Here is a 22,139-nt window from a genome sequence, read left to right on the forward strand (position 1 = left end):
TGTCGTTATCCAAACGGAGAAAAGTAGATAAGGAGTGTAGAATTTTCAAAGAAAAATGGACCACGTCCTATTTATTTACAGAGATGCACGGAAAACCTTCGTGCTTTGTGTGTTTGCAACAAGTTTCGGTATTGAAGGAATATAATATTCGACGCCACTACGAGACTCATCACAGCGAAAAATATGACGGCTTGCAAGGACAACTGAGAAGAGATAAGATTAACGAATTGCTGGCGGGTCTGAGGAAACAGCAGTCAACTTTCATCCAGAGCCGAGAAGTCAGTGAAGCAGCGGTAAAAGCCAGCTACCTAATTGCTAGCGAAATAGCATTAGCATCGAAGCCGTATTCCGACGGTGACTTTGTTAAACGATGCATGATGAAGGCGGCTGAACTTGTATGTCCCGAGAAGCGACAAGCTTTTGCCAATATTAGCCTGACGAGGAATACTATAGCAGAGAGGATTTCGGAACTATCGGCAGATTTAGACAGTCAATTGAAACAGAGAGTCAAGTCATTTATTGCATTTTCCGTGGCAATTGACGAGAGCACTGACATCACAGACGTGGCCCAACTGGCCATATTTATTCGAGGAGTTGATGAGACATTGACTGTTACTGAAGAGTTTCTTGAGTTGGTGCCAATGATGGACACCACAACAGCCGAGGACATTTTCGGCTCTGTCGTTGCTGCATTGGACAGAGTTGGAGTGGACTGGTCCCGCGCTGTCAGCCTGGCTACAGACGGCGCGCCATCCATGGTCGGAAAGAAAGCAGGTGTCGCGACAAAGTTCAAAGACAAAGTACAAGCCCTTAATGGAGGAGATCGTTTCTGGACATTTCACTGTATTTTGCACCAGGAGGCATTGTGTTGCAAGTCGCTGAAAATGGACCACGTCATGGAGGTGGTTGTTCGCACTGTAAATTTCATCCGGTCCAGAGGTCTGAACCATCGTCAGTTTGACAAACTTCTCAGCGACAGCAACATTACCCACAGCCTGCCATACCACACTGAAGTGAGATGGTTAAGCCGAGGCGCTGTGCTGAGGCATTTCTTTGATCTACGAGAGGAAATCGGACAGTTCATGGAGAAAAAGGAAAACCGGTGTTGGAATTACAATCTCAGGAATGGCTACGGGACCTTGCATTCTTGGTTGATATTACTGAACACTTGAACAATCTGAACAAAATGTTGCAAGGCCGCAAAAAGTTGTCACACAGTTTTCTGACAACATACATGCATTTAAGTTGAAGCTGACTTTGTGGGAGATGCAACTGGCAAATGGCAACCCTGCTCATTTCCCCTGTCTGAGAGATGTGTGTGTGACCAGACCTGATGCGGACATGAAACGGTACAAAGACAAAATTGCAGGACTACTGCGGGAGTTTGAGAAACGTTTTCAGGTATTTGGTGAACTTGAGACAGAATTTTCAGTTTTTCGCTCACCTTTCACAGTTAAAGCTTCTGATCTGCCGGTCGAAATTCAGCTAGAGATAATTGATTTGCAGTGTGATGCAGATTTGAAGGGCAAATTTGCCTCTGTAGGTCTGGACAGATTTTATCAGTATCTACTACCAGGGTACCCCAAATTAACAGCCCTGGCTGCTAAAATTTTGTGCATGTTTGGGACAACCTACCTTTGTGAACAAATTTTCTCAGTGATGAATATCAATAAAACAAAAATGCGTTCAAGGCTCACAAACAAGCACTTAAATGACATTCTGAAAGTGACAGCTAGTCAGGACATGACACCTGGTGTTGATGCACTTGTACAGGCCAAAAGATGCCAAGTTTCAGGAACAAATACAAGTCCAGACTAGACTAACACCTTTAAAATGCTGCCTTAGATACTGTTTGCATTGAAAGAATACAGCTCTGTGAAGATGAATCCTTACTGTGGTGATTTAAAAAATGTGCACTTTAATGTTAGTCAGCAGCTTCAAAACAAAAGTTGTGTGATGGAATTCTACTGTTCATACAACTCCATAAATTTTCAATTTCGTGGAGCAGTGTAGCAGAGTATGGTATAATTTTAATGGTCCGGCCCACTTGACATCTCCCTAGGCCGTATGTGGCCCACGATGCGAAATGAGTTTGACACCCCTGCGATAGACAGATGGGTAAGGGGAGAAAGAGAGAATGACCACTTGGGAGAGATGAGGATCCCGGTGCCACCACCCCAGCAGTGTTGTCTGTGGTGATCCATGTTTCCGTCAGTGCCAAGAAGTCGAGGGACTGGAGGGAGGCATAGGCTGAGATGAACTCTGCCTTGTTGGCCGCAGATCGGCAGTTCCAGAGGCTACCGGAGACCTGGAACTCCACGTGGGTCGTGCGCGCTGGGACCACCAGATTAGGGTGGCCGCGGCCACGCGGTGTGGAGCGTTTGTATGGTCTGTGCAGAGAGGAGAGAACAGGGATAGACAGACACATAGTTGACAGGCTACACAAGAGGCTACGCTAATGCAAAGGAGATTGGAATGACAAGTGGACTACACGTCTCGAGTGTTCAGAAAGTTAAGCTTACGTAGCAAGAATCTTATTGACTAAAATGATTAAAATGATACAGTACTGCTGAAGTAGGCTAGCTGGCAGAGGCTGCGTTGTTGACTATGTAGGCTACCTGGCAGTGGCTGCGTTGTTGACACTACACTAATCAAGTCGTTCCGTTGAGTGTAATAGTTTCTACTGTGCTGCTATTCGGGGCTAGCTGGCTAGCTAGCAGTGTTGATTACGCTACGTTGCGTTAAAAGAACGACAATAGCTGGCTAGCTAACCTAGGAAATCGCTCTAGACTACACAATTATCTTTGATACAAAGACGGCTATGTAGCTAGCTATGTAGCTAGCTACGATCAAACAAATCAAGCCGTTGTACTGTAATGAAATGAAATGAAAAATGTGATACTACCTGTGGAGCGAGCGAAATGCGACCGGGTTGTTGAGTGCGGAAGTTCTGTTCGGTAGACGTTGGCTAGCTGTTGGCTAGCTAGCAGTGTCTCCTACGTTAAGGACGACAAATAGCTGGCTAGCTAACCTCGGTAAATTAAGATAATCACTCTAAAACTACACACTCTAAACTACACAATTATCTTGGATACGAAGACAGCAAAGACAACTATGTAGCTAGCTAACACTACACTAATCAAGTCGTTCAGTTGAGTGTAATAGTTGTGCTGCTAATCGGTAGACGGTGGACGTTAGCTAGCTGGCTAGCTGCAGGGCAGATAGCAGTGTAGACTGCGTTAGGACGACGAAATACGATAATTACGCAATTATCTATGATACAAAGACGGCTATGTAGCTAGCTAAGAAGAAATTGCTAAGATTAGACAAATCAAACCGTTGTACTATAATGAAATGTAATGAAATGTAATACTACCTGCGGACCGAGTGCGGATGCGACCGCTCGCTCCAACCCGGAAGTAAAAACCATGTGGAAGCCATAGGGAAAGGAATCTGATTTGATATCCCTTTAAATGGAGTGGAACATGCAATGGAACAGGGAGGTTTCAAAATAAGAGGCACTTCCTAGTTGGATGTCCCTCAGGATTTCGCCTGCAATATCAGTTCTGTTATAGTCACAGACAATATTTCGACAGTTTTGGAAACTTTAGAGTGTTTTCTATCCTAATCTGACAATTATATGCATATTCTAGCTTCTGGGCCTGAGAAATAGGCAGTTTCATTTGGGTACGTTTTCATCCAAACATCAAAATACTGCCCCCTTAAAGGGCTATTGGCAGGTGCCACTGATGAGTAGGGCTCTTAAAATCTCTGCCCTTATTACACCCTCAGATCTGTACTCGTATTTGGTCATAGTTTTGGCCTGCATAATGCATCTGCAACTTTTCAGCGGCTTTTGAATAGGGTTGTCTCCAGTTTGGTCGGGTGCGCTGTTTATCTGGACGGTGTAGTGGTTTATGCAGATACTTGGGAGTAGCATCTGGCCTGTATTCAAGCCTTGTTTGACCGCCTGACCATTCCGCGGCAAATTCAAATAAAATTATATAAAAATCAAACTTTCATTAAATCACACATGTAAGATACTAAATTAAAGCTACACTCGTTGTGAATCCAGCCAACATGTCAGATTTTAAAAAGGCTTTTCGGCGAAAGCTTAAGAAGCTATTATATGATGATAGCACAACAGTAAACAAAGAGGGTAGCATATTTCAACCCTGCAGGCGCTACACAAAACACAGAAAAAATATAAAACATGCCTTACCTTTGACAGGCTTCTTTTGTTGGCACTCCAATATGTCCCATAAACATCACAATTGGTCCTTTTGTTCTATTAATTCCGTCCATATGTATCCAAAATGTCCATTTATTTGGCGCGTTTGATCCAGAAAAAAACAGCTTCCAAATTGCGCAACGTCACTACAAAATATTTCAAAAGTTGCCTGTAAATACAACTTTAGTTATTTTTAAACGTTAATAATCGATCAAATTGAAGACTGGTCTATCTGTGTTCAATACAGGAAGACAACAAACCAAGCTACTTTTCAAGTCTTGCGCAACTCTCAACAGTGTTACGCAGTTCCTAGATGGCCGTACTTCTTCATTGCACAAATGAATAACCTCAACCAAATTACAAAGACTGGTGACATCCAGTGGAAATGGTAGTTTCCCAATGAGAACTCACTGAACAGACAGAGACCTAATAAAAACAATCTGAACGGTTAGTCCTTGGGTTTTGCCTGCTACACTCACAGACATGATTCAAACAGTTTTAGAAACTTCAACGTTTTCTATCCAAATCTACTAATAATTTGCATATCTTATATTCTTGGCATGAGTAGCAGGAAGTTGAAATTGGGCACGCTATTTATCCAAAAGTGAAAATGCTGCCCCCTATACCTCTTAATCTCATTCCAGATGGCCGCAGCTCTCAACAACGATATACAATTTCACATCGCACCACACAAACCTCTTGGAATTGTGTAAGGGGTGAATCTATCATTTTTAGAAGCTCCAGTTCCCTATGTAACTTCTGCTTTTCTACTCTGATCACACTCAAAGAGAAAAAGAACAGAGAGAAATAGGTGGAAAGAGGAAATTGAAGTCACAAGTCTGTCACAAGAATAAACTGTAAGATACAGTGTGAGATACAATATAACATAAGAGTTCAATTGGTACAGCATTTTCACTCATGGGTGCAAACATTTTTTGGTGCTCCAAAGACATGGTACCGTCCTGTATTCTGTGGGGTGGAATTACAGTACCATTCAAAATAAAGCAATTATTTCCCCGCTCACAACAATTTACTGTTGCTGCAGTAAAATGTTTAGAATATTTTACTATTGATAATATCCAAACTTACTGTATCAATTACAGTTTTCCGTTACGGTCTAGGACTTTAATCCTTGAGCTGCTGCCGTTCACTATGGAGCCACTGGCTCACATTCTTACTCTCCACCATAGAGACGTGTGTGATGGCTGTTTCAGAGCACCCTTCGTCCCTCCCCACCTTTTTCAGATGGTCCTTGACGTACAGGTAGCACCTCCTGTTGGTGAAGAAGTACAATACGGGGTCCAAGATGCAGTTGAGCTCCATCAGCATCAGGGTGACCTGTGGGCGTCGTTCAACCACTGCCTGGTCCTCTGATCTCAGTCCGTGCTGCCCTAGCCCTCCTTGATCTCCAGCACAACCAGGGTCCAGGGGCTCTGGACTACGTGGTGGGGGAGGAAGCACCCCACGAAAACCCCCACAACAGCACACAGCATCTGCAGGGCCCGGCCCTTCACCCCCCTGGGTTTGGAGGAACTGGAGCCCCGAGCCTGGCTAGGGGGCCGTGCTAGTAACACCCAAACTTTTGCACATTTAATAACAGAAAAATATCTAAGAAGCCAGAAGAACGCTTTGGCTGGATTGTCACCAAGAAGTGATGTAACACTGACCTCTCACCTCTCTTCTGCAGTCAAAACAAAGCAACTGGTTTCTGTCTCTTAATTTGTCCTTTTTAAGGTAATGAAGGGAAGTTCAGCTCTTTTTACTGACTGATCTTTGACTCGTTCAGTCAAAAATAACAAACCTTTAGACTAATTTCATTCACTTGAGTCAGTAATGCCCAGAGCACGCAGGACCCCCTACCAGAGAACAGTGAACTGAAAACTCAAGAGAGTCATCATTCCCCAAGCCTCTCATTCACCATAGAGGGCAGGTAGGACCGGAGAATGATGAACTGACATTTTTTAAGATGAATGATTCTACAAGCTTCTCATTCACGTCGTTCACCATAGGGGCTTATTGGAGCTGTCATTTGTGACGAGACTTGTAAACGTGTGTTCTAAACAATGTACATTTGTTGATTGCTAGGCATAATAACACAATTTCTTGATATATTTGAAACAAGGTCTAGTTCTTGCTGCAACCAGACTAGATTGTGAACAACTCTTGCTGGAATGCATTGCAGTATTGCTTCCGTCCCTCTCCTAGGGAAGTGAATTTGAATGTTTTGGATATAAGTCTTTGTTAAATCTATTCAAGAAAAGTCAAATTGGCCAAGCCCTAATTTGTTTTCTGTGCTACACCTGGAAAATGTAAATAAAATGTTCAAGTTTCCTGTAGCATTCTGTGTTGTCAGTATTATTTTGATAAGTGAGCCATGTTTATGAATGGGAAAATGGAAATTGAAAATTGTACATTTCTGTTTGTTTCCCATAATCTTTTAATTGTAGCTTTGAATTTGTGAAACAAAAAAACAACTGGTATTTCAATAACAATATATCTGTTAGATATGTTTTATTTGAGAATGCAGTACAGCGTTACACAATATGTTCCAATTGCATCACATACAAAGAGTTACAGTAAGTGCAACATTTATACCAGTGGTCAACTTACTTCATAAACCGTCTCTGTTTATTCTTCAGCAGCTGACAGCTGAGAAGTCATCAAGTTCATCACATCCCACTGGGCATACACAGGTTGAATCAACATTGTTTCCACGTCATTTCAATGAAATTACGCTGACCCAACATGGAAGAGATGTTGAATTGACATCTAGGATGGTTACCAGCCTCATAAAATGACCTTAAAGCTTGTTACTTCATCATTCTTTATAATAATAATAGCAATAACAATAATAGCAATGCATCACACTTTTAAAAGTACTTCTTGGCTCCCAGTATTTGTTTTGCAAAATTTGTCGTACAAAATTGCAAAACAAATACGATATACTTTGTCCATTTACATGTAAATTAATTTTGTGATGTCAGCATACAAATATACAAACACAACACAATATATTACATGCCGTAGGAAAAACTGGAAAGCTAGTACACAAGTCACACATTTAGATTTTCACATATTCAAAGTCTCTGGGGCCTACTGTCCATCCATCCCACTGTTCAGCAGCCTGATGGCTGAATGAAACTTGCCCTGCTCCTACTCTTGCTGAACAGTGGGACCCTTAGGCCTAGATTAAATCAGATCAGCATTAACCGGCAATAGCCGACACCCAGATAGCTGATGTTTTGGCGGTGTCGGAGGTGTAACTGCATTGGAGCTGTCATATCGGTGAGCAGCTGGTCTTGATCATTGTCACAAAGCCAGACCCGTCCTACTCACGTTAGAAGTTCAGAACGAGAAAGTATAGGCCATATGGAAATAATGACACTCAAATTTTAAATCATTCAACGAAATAATGAGGATTTCTGAATAGAGCCCTTAATCTCCTTCCAGGGGGAATTGTATACGGGGTGAATTGATCATTTATAGAAGCTCCAGTTCCCTATGAAACTTCTGCTTTTATACTCTGTTTACGCGCAAAGAGAAAAAGAACAGGACGAAAGATATGGTGAAATTTAACAGCTAATCAAATGGCTAACCGGACTATTTGCATCTGCCCCCCCCTCCCCCATTTTTACGCCGCTGCTACTCTCTGTTTATTATTTATGCATAGTCACTTTACCTCTATCTTCATGTACATATTACCTCAACTAACCGGTGCCCCCGCACATCGATTCTGTACCGGTACCCCCTGTATATAGCCGCAATACTGTTATTTTATTTTTGTTCTTTAAATATTTTTCTATTTTCTTCTTTTTATTTTTTACTTCAGTTTATTTTAGTAAATACTTTCTAAACACTTATTTTTCTTAACTGCATTGTTAGTTAAGGGCTTGTATGTAAGTAAGCACTTCACTGTAAGGTCGGCACATGGATGAATGGATGAATGAAATTCTTTGAGGGGACGGGTTTGTATTTCACAGTATTTTACTGTAATTACAAGGGATTGGTGCAAGCAGGTTGGCTGCTAGGTAACCTAACGTAGCTGACGAGAAGAAAAAAATGGTAGGGGAGGTTCTCTTCTGCACTGTTCAACCAATCCAATAAATGTGGAGGAGGAGTTAAGATGGAGTGTCGCCTTGTTAATGTTCAAAAGTGGAAGTCGTGTAGGCGTCACAGGCTCTCTTTCCTTTTCCCTTGAAAACCAGATGCATCTGGTTGTAAACATCCCACAGCATATTAATGCATAATTGGTGTTTTATATTACTTGCACCTGTAGAGGCTTGCTGCCACTAAAATCTGTCCCCTGTACAATCTGTCTCCTTTAACATAGGAGTTAAATTGGTACAGCATTTTCACTCATGGGTGCAACAAATATAGCCTCTTACAAGGCACGTCTCAAAATATGTTAATAAGCCAGAAACAACAATAACATGCACTCACAAGTGGTCAAAATGTTTTTGGCCCCCCAAAGACAAGGTACAGTACTGTATTCTGTGGGGTGGAATTACAGTACCATTCAAAATAAAGCAATTGTTTCCCCGCACACAACAATTTACACTATGCTGAAGTAAAATGTTTGGAGTACTTTACTATTGATAATACCCAAATTTACCATATAACTGACAGTTTTCCGTTACAGTGAAGGACTTTAATTATTGAGCTGCTGCTGTTCGCTATGGAGCCGCTAGCTCACATTCTTGCATTCCACTATAGAGATGTGTGTGATGGCTGTTTCCGAGCAGGCTCTGCCCCTCCCCACCTTTTTCAGATGGTCCTTGATATACATGTGGAACCTCCTGGTGGCGAAGCAGTACACCACGGGATCGAAGAGGCAGTTGAGCCCCATCAGCATCAGGGTGACCTGGTGGGCGTCGTTCAACCATTGCTTGGTCTTCTGGCTCCATTCCGTGCTGCCCCAGCCATCCTTGATCTCCAGCACAGCCAGGGTCCAGGGGCCCTGGACCATGTGGTGGGGGAGGAAGCACACCACAAACACCCCCACCACAGCACACAGCATCTGCAGGGCCCGGCCCTTCACCCCCCGGGGTTTGGAGGAACTGGAGCCCCGAGCCTGGGTAAGGGACTGGGCTAGTAACGCCCGGGCGATGAGCAGATTACACACTACGACGAGGAAGAAGACCAAGACGAAGCACCCCACAATAATAAGGTGGGTTGCGGCCACAAGCCGCTTCTCGCCATCCGTCTCCTGGTGGTAGCCCTCGAAGCATCGCGACACGTTGCTCTTGTCCTTCTGAATGCCCGTCTGCACGAGGTATGGCACAGACATGGACAGAGTGACCCCCCAGATGACCGCTGTGACGGCCACCCCACGGCACCAATGGTCGGACGAGGCGGCATCCAGCGGACGCGTGATGGCCCAGTAGCGGTTGATACTGATGGCAGCAAGGAAGAGGATGGAGCAGTAGGTGTTGATGAAGAAGAACACGCCGGTGACACGGCACAGGAATTCGCCGTAGAGCCAGACGCCATCATGATGGTAGTAGCCAATCCAGAAGGGGAGGGCGGACACGAAGAGGAGGTCGGCCACAGTCAGGTTGGCCATGTAGATGCAGATCTCGTTCAAGGCCTTGGAATCGCGCAGGCGCCACAGCACGAACAGCGCATAACTATTGGATATCAGCCCAAGGATGAACACAACACCGTAGAACACTGGGAAGAAGGTGTAGCGGAACGCAGAGTCCAGGAAGTTTCCATTCCCAACAAAGTTCACAGCCGTGGTCACTACTAAGTCCTCTTTATCCCCCATGGTCGACTCCACTGTTGGTTTTGCTAAAGCAAGCAACTCCCTCTGTGAGAAAAATACTTCCTATTAGAGTCATATTTCAAGACTCACTGCAATATTCACTTTAGTGGACTTTCGACACTGTGCTCTCTGTTTGTGATGATGAGTGAATGATGAGCATATTTCCAGTCAAATCTAGACTGTCTTCCTGCTCTGTCATCAGTATAACAGGCAATAACAAGAGGGGTCCTACTTTATATTTACAAAAATGGTGGCTATAAAGGCTTCATAAGCCCTACTTAGTGGCTTAACAACTCACGTATTAGAAAAATAATAAAGTGTATATAAAAAGTGTTATGATATTGTATGTAATGACATGATATCTGGACTGATGCTTTGCCTAATGTGGCATAACTGTTTGGCCACCCTAGTGACATTCACTTAGGAATGGGAAGTGAGCGCAAGAGGAAAGGTTGAACTGTACTTACCCTGGTCAGTTCAATGGGATTCCCACAATCCGGAGGAACTACGTCACTAAAATCCTTAAGGATGGATATGTCCTGGTTCCAGTAAATCCCAAACCCTTTTCCAAGGAAAGGAAGTACAAAGAAATTTAGTGTAAATGTGTTAATATGTCACGTTAAGACTGGTCTTTCTTCTTTCTTAAACTTGAAATTAAAGAGAACAGCCCTGTAGGAAAAAAAATCTAGGGAACTTATGTTACGGCAAGTCCGATCTGATAAGTAAATATACATTATACACTAAATATATACAGTGTACAAAACATTAAGAACACTTGCTCTTTCCATGAAATAGATTGACCAGGTGAATGCTATGATCCCTTAATGATGTCACTTGTTAAATCCACTTCAATCAGTGTGTGTGTGTGTGTGTGTGGAGGGGGGGGTCAATATTAGGAAGACATTCCTAATGTTTGGCATAGGCCTTATAAACATACAACTGCAACATTCACACATGGTCGACTCCACTGTATTGACAATCCAGAGTTCAAATGAAGCAATTGTTTGCTTGCAGAGGATTACAGGAATGAGGTGCCTACAATTGGCCAGCAAATCTCAATTCTGCGCTAATTTACGGGGGAAATGCAAATTGGAACATTCTCGTTCTCAACTCCTATGGCTGGATGCCGCTCGGGCCTGATGGATGTTTTCCAGCCCTGTCATTTGTCCCTATCCGAATGGCCTGTGCTACCTAGAACTTGCCTGCCAAGGACGTTGTCTCCATCTGCTTCTCCTACTCCATCTTGTAATGAAGTAGACAGAGAACAGCAAAGAAGATTGTTCCAATCAGCTTCTGGTCCCCATGTCACAAGTCGTGGAAACCAAAGGAAGCAGCATGCTGCTAAGCGGACGGCAGTGATTGCGAGAGGTTCGGAGCAGATTGACATAAGGAATAGCTTTGCTGCACTGGTGCCAGATCTAACTGCGCCTTCGTCGCTGGGACTGCCTGTGTCTGCGATGGCGGTGCTGACTCCAACTACGCTGACTCCAGCAGTGGCTTCGTTGTCGAGTTCGGCTCCTTTCCCTCTCTCTGGATCTGACGGACACTGCCTTCTGTGGGAGGTCTGGACCTATCGGGGGAAGCAGCAGGCATACGCTATCCTGCTTCTCGTGGATCCGTGAAAGGTTCAAAGAATTGTGTGAAGGGTAGGAATGGTCAGATTTCTCCATTCCCTTCTCAGTCTGTGGGGCAAAAACGTTGTGCTATCCAGGAGCACGAGCACAGGATATCAATAAGCTGCTCCCAAACAGTTTAAAATCAGCATCAGGAAATTGAGTCTATCATAGTTCATGTGGGATTCAATGACATTATGAAGGGCAGCTCAGAACAGCTGAAGATGGATTTTAAAAGAACTAATGGAGTTGAGCGTGGCATTGAATGTTTTAGCAAACTTTTAGCCCTCCATAACTGGCTACGAGACTATTTCAGCTCTGTGGGTGTAACATTTATTGACAATTTTGATACCTTCTGGAAACAAAGCTCGTTTGATAAGGAGGATGGGATCCATCCAAATAATTTGGGTTCCTGGATCCTTGCACAGCATTATAAGGCTGCATTGAGACAATTACTTGTCAATGACTCAAGCCCAGCTCAGTAAATTCCTACCATTGTGTCGCTGAGTTGTCATAATGTTTCAGCAATTATCCCAGGGGCGTTGGAAGACACAATGTAAGTAACCTAATTTATGCCCCTCTAACTGCGCTGAATGGCTTTGCTGATCCCACAGCTATTGTATGCAGTGATCATGTGCCTATAACTATGGCGGTGTGCCATAGTTGGAAGTCCCATGTGCTGCTTTTGATACCATCGATCACCACATTCTTTTGGAGAGATTGGAAACCCAAATTGGTCTACACGGACAAGTTCTGGCCTGGTTTAGATCTTATCTGTCGGAAAGATATCAGTTTGTCTCTGTGAATGGTTTGTCCTCTGACAAATCAACTGTACATTTCGGTGTTCCTCAAGGTTCCGTTTTAGGACCACTATTGTTTTCACTATATATTTTACCTCTTGGGGATGTTATTCGAAAACATAATGTTAACTTTCACTGCTATGCGGATGACACACAGCTGTACATTTCAATGAAACATGGTGAAGCCCCAAAATTGCCCTCGCTAGAACCATGTGTTTCAGACATAAGGAAGTGGATGGCTGCAAACTTTCTACTATTAAACTCGGACAAAACAGAGATGCTTGTTCTAGGTCCCAAGAAACAAAGAGATCTTCTGTTGAATCTGACAATTAATCTTAATGGTTGTACAGTCGTCTCAAATAAAACTGTGAAGGACCTCGGCTTACTCTGGACCCTGATCTCTCTTTTGAAGAACATATCAAGACCATTTCGAGGACAGCTTTTTTCCATCTACGTAACATTGCAAAAATCAGAAACTTTCTGTCCAAAATGTCACGCCTTGGTCTTAGTATTTTGTGTTTTCTTTAGTTATTTGGTCAGGCCAGGGTGTGACATGGGTTTATTGTGTTGTCGTATTGGGCGTATTTTTAGTAGGCATTGGGATTGTGGCTGAGTATGGGTGTATAGCATAGGCTTGGCTGCCTGAGGCGGTTCTCAATCAGAGTCAGGTGATTCTCGTTGTCTCTGATTGGGAACCATATTTAGGTAGCCTGGGTTTCACTGTGTGTTTTGTGGGTGATTGTTCCTGTCTTTGTGTTAGTGTTCACTAGATAGGCTGTATAGGTTTTCGCGTTTCGTTTGTTGTTTGGTATATAGTTGTTATTTCATGTATCGTGCATTTTTTATTTAAAGAGTAACCACCACGCCGCATTTTGGTCCGCTCCTCTTTCAACAGACGAACGCCGTTACACAAAAATGATGCAGAAAAATTAATCCATGCTTTTGTCACTTCTAGGTTAGACTACTGCAATGCTCTACTTTCCGGCTACCCGGATAAAGCACTAAATAAACTTCAGTTAGTGCTAAATACGGCTGCTAGAATCCTGACTAGAACCAACAAATTTGATCATATTACTCCAGTGCTAGCCTCTCTACACTGGCTTCCTGTCAAAGCAAGGGCTGATTTCAAGGTTTTACTGCTAACCTACAAAGCATTACATGGGCTTGCTCCTACCTATCTCTCTGATTTGATCCTGCCGTACATACCTACACGTACGCTACGGTCACAAGACGCAGGCCTCCTAATTGTCCCTAGAATTTCTAAGCAAACAGCTGGAGGCAGGGCTTTCTCCTATAGAGCTCCATTTTTATGGAACGGTCTGCCTACCCATGTCAGAGACGCAAACTCGGTCTCAACCTTTAAGTCTTTACTGAAGACTCATCTCTTCAGTGGGTCATATGATTGAGTGTAGTCTGGACCAGGAGTGGGAAGGTGAACGGAAAGGCTCTGGAGCAACGAACTGCCCTTGCTGTCTCTGCCTGGCCGGTTCCCCTTTTTCCACTGGGATTCTCTGCCTCTAACCCTATTACAGGGGCTGAGTCACTGGCTTACTGGGGCTCTCTCATGCCGTCCCTGGAAGGGGTGCGTCACCTGAGTGGGTTGATTCACTGTTGTGGTCATCCTGTCTGGGTTGGCGCCCCCCCCCCCCCCCCCCCTTGGGTTGTGTTGTGGCGGAGGTCTTTGTGGGCTATACTCAGCCTTGTCTCAGGATGGTAAGTTGGTGGTTGAAGATATCCCTCTAGTGGTGTGGGGGCTGTGCTTTGGCAAAGTGGGTGGGGTTATATCCTTCCTGTTTGGCCCTGTCCGGGGGTGTCCTCGGATGGGGCCACAGTATCTCCTGACCCCTCCTGTCTCAGCCTCCAGTATTTATGCTGCAGTAGTTTGTGTCGGGGGGCTAGGGTCAGTTTGTTATATCTGGAGTACTTCTCCTGTCCTATTCGGTGTCCTGTGTGAATCTAAGTGTGCGTTCTCTAATTCTCTCCTTCTCTCTTTCTTTCTCTCTCTCGGAGGACCTGAGCCCTAGGACCATGCCCCAGGACTACCTGACATGATGACTCCTTGCTGTCCCCAGTCCACCTGGCCATGCTGCTGCTCCAGTTTCAACTGTTCTGCCTTATTATTATTCGACCATGCTGGTCATTTATGAACATTTGAACATCTTGGCCATGTTCTGTTATAATCTCCACCCGGCACAGCCAGAAGAGGACTGGCCACCCCACATAGCCTGGTTCCTCTCTAGGTTTCTTCCTAGGTTTTGGCCTTTCTGGGGAGTTTTTCCTAGCCACCGTGCTTCTACACCTGCATTGCTTGCTGTTTGGAGTTTTAGGCTGGGTTTCTGTACAGCACTTTGAGATATCAGCTGATGTACGAAGGGCTATATAAATACATGTGATTTGATTTGATTTGCAGCTCACCCTGCACTAACATAAACAGCATGAGCATGTTTAATTCTGCTAAGCTTCCCAATAAAACAATGAAAACAATCAAGCATCCCAGAAAAGTGTTCAAAGATAGCCAACGTTATCATATGTAGCCTAAGAAACAAGGTTAATGAAGTAAATAACTTGCTAGTAACAGATGACATTCATATTCTGACTATCTCTGAAACTCACTAAGATAATACCTTTGATGATGCAGTGGTAGCAATACAAGGTTATAACATTTACAGAAAAGACAAATGCCAGTGGTGGAGGTGTTGAAACTATACTATAACACTAAGATAAATGATATAAAGAATGATAGTAAAAAGCTTTGGAGCACCTTAAATTTAATGGGCAAAAAGGCAAACTCAGCTTCATCATTCATTGAATCAGATGACTCATTAAACCCACTGATATGTCCAACTACTTTAATTATTTTTTAAATTGTCAAGATTAGCAAACTTAGGCATGACATGCCAGCAACAAACGCTGACACTACACAATCCAACTATATCTGACCAAATGATGAAGTATTGTCATTTTTTTATTCCATAAAGTGGTGTGGAAGAGGTGAAAAATGTTTTGTTGTCTATCAACAAAGTCAAGCCACCGGTGTTTGACAACTTGGATGGAAAATTACTGAGGATAATAGCAGATGATATTGTCTCTCCTATTTGCCATATCTTCAAGTTAAGCCTACTAGAAAGTATGTGCCCTCAGGCCTGGAGGGAGGCAAAAGTCATTCCGCTACCTAAGAATAGTAAAGCCCCCTTTACTGTCTCAAATAGTCATCCAATCAACCTGTTACCAACCCTTAGTAACTTTTGGAAAAAATTGTGTTTGACCTGATACATTGCAATTTTTACAGCACTTACACAAATGACTGATTGGCTGAGAGAAATTGATGATAAACATATTATGGGTGCTGTTTTGTCAGACTTCAGTGGGGCTTTTGACATTATCGATCATAGTCTGCTGCTGGAAAAAATTATGTGTTATGGCTTTACACCCCCTGCTATATTGTGGATAAAGAGTTAGTTGTCCAACAAAGTCTCTGACCTGGTTAATGAACTTCTGCCTGTCCTCGACTACCGCCCCGTAGCACTCACTTCCGTCATCATGAAGTGCTTTGAGAGACTAGTCAAGGACCATATCACCTCCACCCTACCTGACACCCTAGACCCACTCCAATTTGCTTACCGCCCAAATAGGTCCACAGACGATGCAATCTCAACCACACTGCACACTGCCCTAACCCACCTGGACAAGAGGAATACCTATGTGAGAATGCTGTTCATCGACTACAGCTCGGCATTCAACACCATAGTACCCTCCAAGCTCGTCATCAAGCTCGAGACCCTGGGTCTCGACCCGCCCTGTGCAACTGGGTACTGGACTTCCTGACGGGCCGCCCCAGGTGGTGAGGGTAGGCAACAACATCTCCTCCCCGCTGATCCTCAACACGGGGCCCCACAAGGGTGCGTTCTGAGCCCTCTCCTGTACTCCCTGTTCACCCACGACTGCGTGGCCACGCACGCCTCCAACTCAATCATCAAGTTTGCGGACGACACAACAGTGGTAGGCTTGATTACCAACAACGACGAGACGGCCTACAGGGAGGAGGTGAGGGCCCTCGGAGTGTGGTGTCAGGAAAATAACCTCACACTCAACGTCAACAAAACTAAGGAGATGATTGTGGACTTCAGGAAACAGCAGAGGGAACACCCCCTATCCACATCGATGGAACAGTAGTGGAGAGGGTAGCAAGTTTTAAGTTCCTCGGCATACACATCACAGACAAACTGAATTGGTCCACTCACACTGACAGCGTCGTGAAGAAGGCGCAGCAGCGCCTCTTCAACCTCAGGAGGCTGAAGAAATTCGGCTTGTCACCAAAAGCACTCACGAACTTCTACAGATGCACAATCGAGAGCATCCTGGCGGGCTGTATCACCGCCTGGTACGGCAACTGCTCCGCCCTCAACCGTAAGGCTCTCCAGAGGGTAGTGAGGTCTGCAAAACGCATCACCGGGGGCAAACTACCTGCCCTCCAGGACACCTACACCACCCGATGTTACAGGAAGGCCATAAAGATCATCAAGGACATCAACCACCCGAACCACTGCCTGTTCACCCCGCTATCACCCAGAAGGCGAGGTCAGTACAGGTGCATCAAAGCTGGGACTGAGAGACTGAAAAACAGCTTCTATCTCAAGGCTATCAGACTGTTAAACAGCCACCATTGAGTGGCTGCTGCCAACACACTGTCATTGACACTGACCCAACTCCAGCCACTTTAATAATGGGAATTGATGGGAAATGATGTAAATATATCACTAGCCACTTTAAACAATGCTACCTTATATAATGTTACTTACCCTACATTATTCATCTCATATGCATACGTATATACTGTACTCTACATCATCGACTGCATCCTTATGTAATACATGTATCACTAGCCACTTTAACTATGCCACTTTGTTTACTTTGTCTACATACTCATCTCATATGTATATACTGTACTCGATACCATCTACTGTATGCTGCTCTGTACCATCACTCACTCATATATCCTTATGTACATATTCTTTATCCCCTTACACTGTGTATAAGACAGTAGTTTTAGAATTGTTAGTTAGATTACTTGTTGTTTATCACTGCATTGTCGGAACTAGAAGCACAAGCATTTCGCTACACTCGCATTAACATCTGCTAACCATGTGTATGTGACAAATAAAATTTGATTTGATTTGACCTGCCTATTGCCTGCCCCTTGCATTTTGATAAATATCAGAGACTCAAACCATCTGCCTCCTGTGTTTGCATTCTGGGTCTCGCCCTGTGTCTCTATAGCACAAACTGGCCCTGAGACCATGGAGGACTACATTGAGGACTCTCTGGCTGCTGGGAGCATTCATCCTTCTGCCTCCCCTGCCGGCGCAGGGTTCTTCTTTGTGGAGAAAAAGGACAAGAACCTGCGTCCATGTATCGACTACAGGGGCCTCAATGACATCACGGTTAAGAATTGTTACCCTCTACCACTCCTCTCCTCGGCTTTTGAACCTCTCCAGGGGGCAGCCATCTTTTCCAAGTTGGAACTTCGGAATGCCTACCACCTAGGTCGGATACGCGAAGGAGACGAGTAGAACATGTCCTTCAACACAGTTAGTGGATACTGAGTACCTGGTCATGACGTTTAGACTCACCAACACTCCCGTAGTGTTCCATACCCTGGTCAACTATGTGCTCTGTGGCATGTTCAATGTGAAGCCGGATGCTCTCTCTCGCATGTATAGTTCCGCTGCCACACCTTCTGACTCTGAGACCATCCTCCTTACCTCATGTCTTGCAGCTACAATTGTCTGAGGTATCGAGAGCCTGGTCCGCAAGGCACAACGTTCCCAGCCGGACCCTGGGGGGGGCTAACCGGATTTTTGTCCCTGATTCTGCCTTATCTCAGGTCCTGGAATGTGCTCATTCCTCCAAGCTCACCTGCCATCCTAGCTCCCGTTGAACCCTGGCCTTCCTATGACAATGCTTCTGGTGGCCCCCCTATGGTTCCTGATGTCTCAGCCTTCGTCGCCACATGCACGTGTGTGCTCAGAATAAGACTCTGCGGTAGGCCTCCTTCAGCCACTCCCTGTTCTTCATCGCCCCTGGTCTCATATATCCCTGGATTGTGTCACTGTGCTTCCTCCGTCTGATGGCAACACCACTATCCTGACAGTGGTGGATAGGTTCTCTAAAGCTGCCCATTTCATCCCTCTCCCCAAGATACATTCAGCGAAAGAGACGACTCAGCTCATGGTGCAGCACGTCTTCCAAATCCATGGACTCCCTGTCGACATTGTCTCTGATCGTGGTTGTCAATTCTCGTCCCGATTCTGGAAGGCGTTCTGCACCCTTATTGGGTCATCGAGCCAGCTTGTCCTCCAGGTTTCATACCCGGTCCAACGACTAGTCGGAGAGTGCCAATCAAGACCTGGAGACTATGCTTAGGTGCCTCGTCTCGACCAACCCCACCACCTGGAGCCAACAACTCACGTGGGTGGAATACGCCTGCAACACCCTTCCCTGCTTGGCCACTAGTCTCTCGCCTTTCGAGTGTTCCATGCGATATCAGCCCCCGCTCTTTCCTGAGCAAGAAGTCAGCATACCATCAGCCCAGATGTTCATCCGTCGCTGTCGCCGTACCTGGAAGACCGCCACCCTGCTCCCCGCTATCGTCTCGGGCAGAGGGTATGGCTGTCCACTCGGGATTTGCCCCTCCGGGTGGAGTTCCGTAAACTTTCCCCTAGCAGTTTAATCGGCCCTTTATCGGCCCCGCACCCTCCGTATACATCCCACTCTTCATGTATCTAGGATCAAACCTCTGTCTCACAGCCCTTTGTCTCTTGTTTCCACCTCTGCCTGGCTTGACCTGCCGTTTTTCAAACTGTCTGCCTCGTATATCTGCGTCTGGGTCTTATCCTGAGTTGTGTTAGATGAGATGTATTTTGGTAGGGATGACTCTCAATGGGCTGAATATCATGCACTGTATAGGGGTTACTGTTAAATTAACAGTAGCTTACAGGCAGCTCGTGGTAAGCAAAATTCTGCATTTCATTCTATAGTACACCTACTGTAATATAAATATGGTATCAAAGCAAGTACTGTTTAATAACACACAGTACAATACCGTTAAATTGACTGTTTATATAGGAAAAAATTAATGGATGAATGAAATTCATTAAGGGGAGGAGATTGTATTTCCTAGCATTTTACTGTAATTACAAGGGATTAGTGCAATCAGGTTGGCTGCTAGGTAATGTGTTTACACAATACAGCATATCTATGGATATTTGGTGTTTTAAATTACTTGCACTTCTAGAGGCCTTAACAAAGGCTTCAAAACTAGCAGTGACTATAGAGGAAAACAGACCAAAAAGACATGGCAAAATGTTCAACCATTTAAGGGTTAACACTTGCTGCCACTACAGTCTGTACACTTCCAGTCACTTCCGGTGAGATAAAAATGTATTTTAATAGTAGCTATGCTTTCGGTCAGTCAACCTTCATTAGAGCATTTCTACACAAACAATAGTGAGACTGTAGTGGGCATTAATACTTTATATATAATAATTGATCAAACAACCTTCCTCCATGGACTAGTTCCAGGATACAAGAGAGAGAACAACATTTAAATCAATTTACAACATCTGAAGGTGTGACCTTTCAAACAATACCAAGCTTACAGTAACCTAAACATTCCCAGGCCCAATCTCCACAGGGTGTCACAGCATTTAAAGGATTGTGTGAGGGATGAGACCAAAGTAATAAGACACAATTCCTGAGAAGACAATAAAACTTTAAATAGAGTAATTCAGAGTCCACCCTGTACAGATACAAGTAATGTCAAAAGCCACTATGAAGCCACACTGAGGTCTAACAAAACAGCCGCCAAAATCTATAGGCCATTTACCATGCAACTCCGGGTGTCAGAGAGCACACAAATTAGGGCTGAGCCTACAGGACCCTATTTTCCTGTTTTTCCAGTTTTGCATTTTGCATACAACACCTTCACTAATCGGTTTTGGGTGTTCAGTAGATTCTGCCTATTATCAGCAACCAGCACAGAGAAAGGCCTGTCTTGCTGAAAGGGGCAATCTGGGATTCAAACAATTACTTTTTTGGTAAACAGCTGAGCAGTATTGCTGGAAAAATTTTAACCACTCAAATTCATTGAAGGAGCTATGGATGCAAGGACAAACAATGGGATAAAACAAGATTATAACAAGATTAACTAAGAAAGTTAAACTAAGCTCATGAGGTATTTATAAATTCTTCAAGAAGAAATGGCTATATATAATTATATACCCCAGATTGCCCTTTTAAGAACTGCTTGTACAATGTTTTCTAATACTGTATGAAATAATTTAGGTTTCTCTACATGGCTCTAGACATTTATTATAAATGCAATGAAAGATGTTCGCAGTGCGTGCACATTTTTTTGAACCTTTATACAATAAATAATTTTAAATGATCAAACATTTTCACAGGTAATAAAGATCAGTGCAAAACATTTGAAATCCCAAGCAGAATAGTACAATATTAGCACCTATCCTATCTTTGTATAATAGCATTTACTTGGCAACTTTGTAAAAAAAAAAAGAAAAAAAAGAAGTGATGTTCCCATATGTAACAATACAATTACATTTTATTTGAAAATAGTAAGAAAGATGCGCTTACCTGAGTGCTTGGCTCCTCTCTCAATGTGGTAGTCTTTCCAAGGGTGTGTGTTCCACACTATTATCTTGAAACTAGCGTTTTTTAGGCTACAATAGTAAACATACTGTATCTATAGCCTAGAACATGTACATATTAAAATAAAGTTTCTTGAAACTAGAGAAACTCCTCGAATGAATCCACCAGGAAGCGCTTGACTCCGTGACTAGACCGCCCAGGTTGCATGCGCGAGCGCTGCGAAATAAATGTACACACAATTGTTATTCAATCAACCCGCGTCTCCGTAGTCCGGGCGTCTGTGTAGCCAGTTGTTTTGTTTTATTTGAGATGTTTGACGCACTGCATGTCCTACCCCTGCCAACGAGCATAGAAGGGTTGTGAACGTTATTTATAGGAAGGCACCTCTCTGAAAATTAGACCTCTCTGACATGAAAATGGATGGTCCTCCCCTTTAAGCAAAACACATTTTACCTAAACCCTCCCAACGCTTAAAAAAAGTGACCCTCCCCTATACCCAAAATAATAATTAAAATATAACGTGGATAGCAGAGAGCATGTTTACCATTTACCCCAACTTATTGGACAGACCAGAGCCTTAGATATGCAGTTTTAGAAATTGTGTAAGCATTGTATGGCAAGACAGACATGTTGATAGCGCACAGGGCTGCCGGCCAGAAGGGCTGGTTGTGGGTTCGCAGACCACCGTGGACAAGAGTAGGGGTGGAAAGATCTCCTTTTATTTATAGTAAAAGCATTGCATGAACCTGTCATTGTATTTACAGGTCTGAGAAACAATAGCCTTTTATAAAAATGTCATGCAATTCTAAGTCATTTTACATATTAGCAGAATGAATCATTTGGATGCTACAGGTAATCCTGAATTAATCGTGAATAATGATGAGTGAGAAAGTCATACCCCTCCAAAAATGCGAACCTCCCCTTTTATTGTAATGGTGAGAGTTTAGCTAGAAGATATCAAAACTATGAAATAACACATGGAATCATGTAGTAAACAAATCCAAATATATTTGAGATTCTTCAAAGTAGCCACCCTTTGCCTTGATGACAGCTTTGCACACTCT

At 43.8% G+C, this 22,139-nt stretch overlaps 1 protein-coding gene across 1 annotated transcript; it reads right to left on the bottom strand.

Moving 5' to 3' along the window:
* Positions 1 to 6,711: 6,711 nt before the first annotated feature.
* Positions 6,712 to 21,484, bottom strand: LOC115138294 (platelet-activating factor receptor-like). Its single transcript, XM_029674993.2, has 3 exons — positions 21,061 to 21,484; positions 10,463 to 10,557; positions 6,712 to 10,040 (listed from the first exon to the last, which is right to left on the bottom strand). Exon 3 carries the CDS (start codon positions 9,996 to 9,998, stop codon positions 8,916 to 8,918), a length of 1,083 nt encoding a protein of 360 aa, XP_029530853.1. The 5' UTR covers positions 9,999 to 10,040; positions 10,463 to 10,557; positions 21,061 to 21,484; the 3' UTR covers positions 6,712 to 8,915.
* Between the last annotated feature and the right edge of the window lie 655 nt (positions 21,485 to 22,139).

Source organism: Oncorhynchus nerka, linkage group LG12 (genome assembly GCF_034236695.1).
Source record: "Oncorhynchus nerka isolate Pitt River linkage group LG12, Oner_Uvic_2.0, whole genome shotgun sequence".
NCBI lineage: Eukaryota > Metazoa > Chordata > Actinopteri > Salmoniformes > Salmonidae > Oncorhynchus > Oncorhynchus nerka.

Bases quoted from the DNA above. Each gene is read 5' to 3' on its own strand.
- LOC115138294 (XM_029674993.2), bottom strand. From the start codon at position 9,998: ATGGGGGATAAAGAGGACTTAGTAGTGACCACGGCTGTGAACTTTGTT.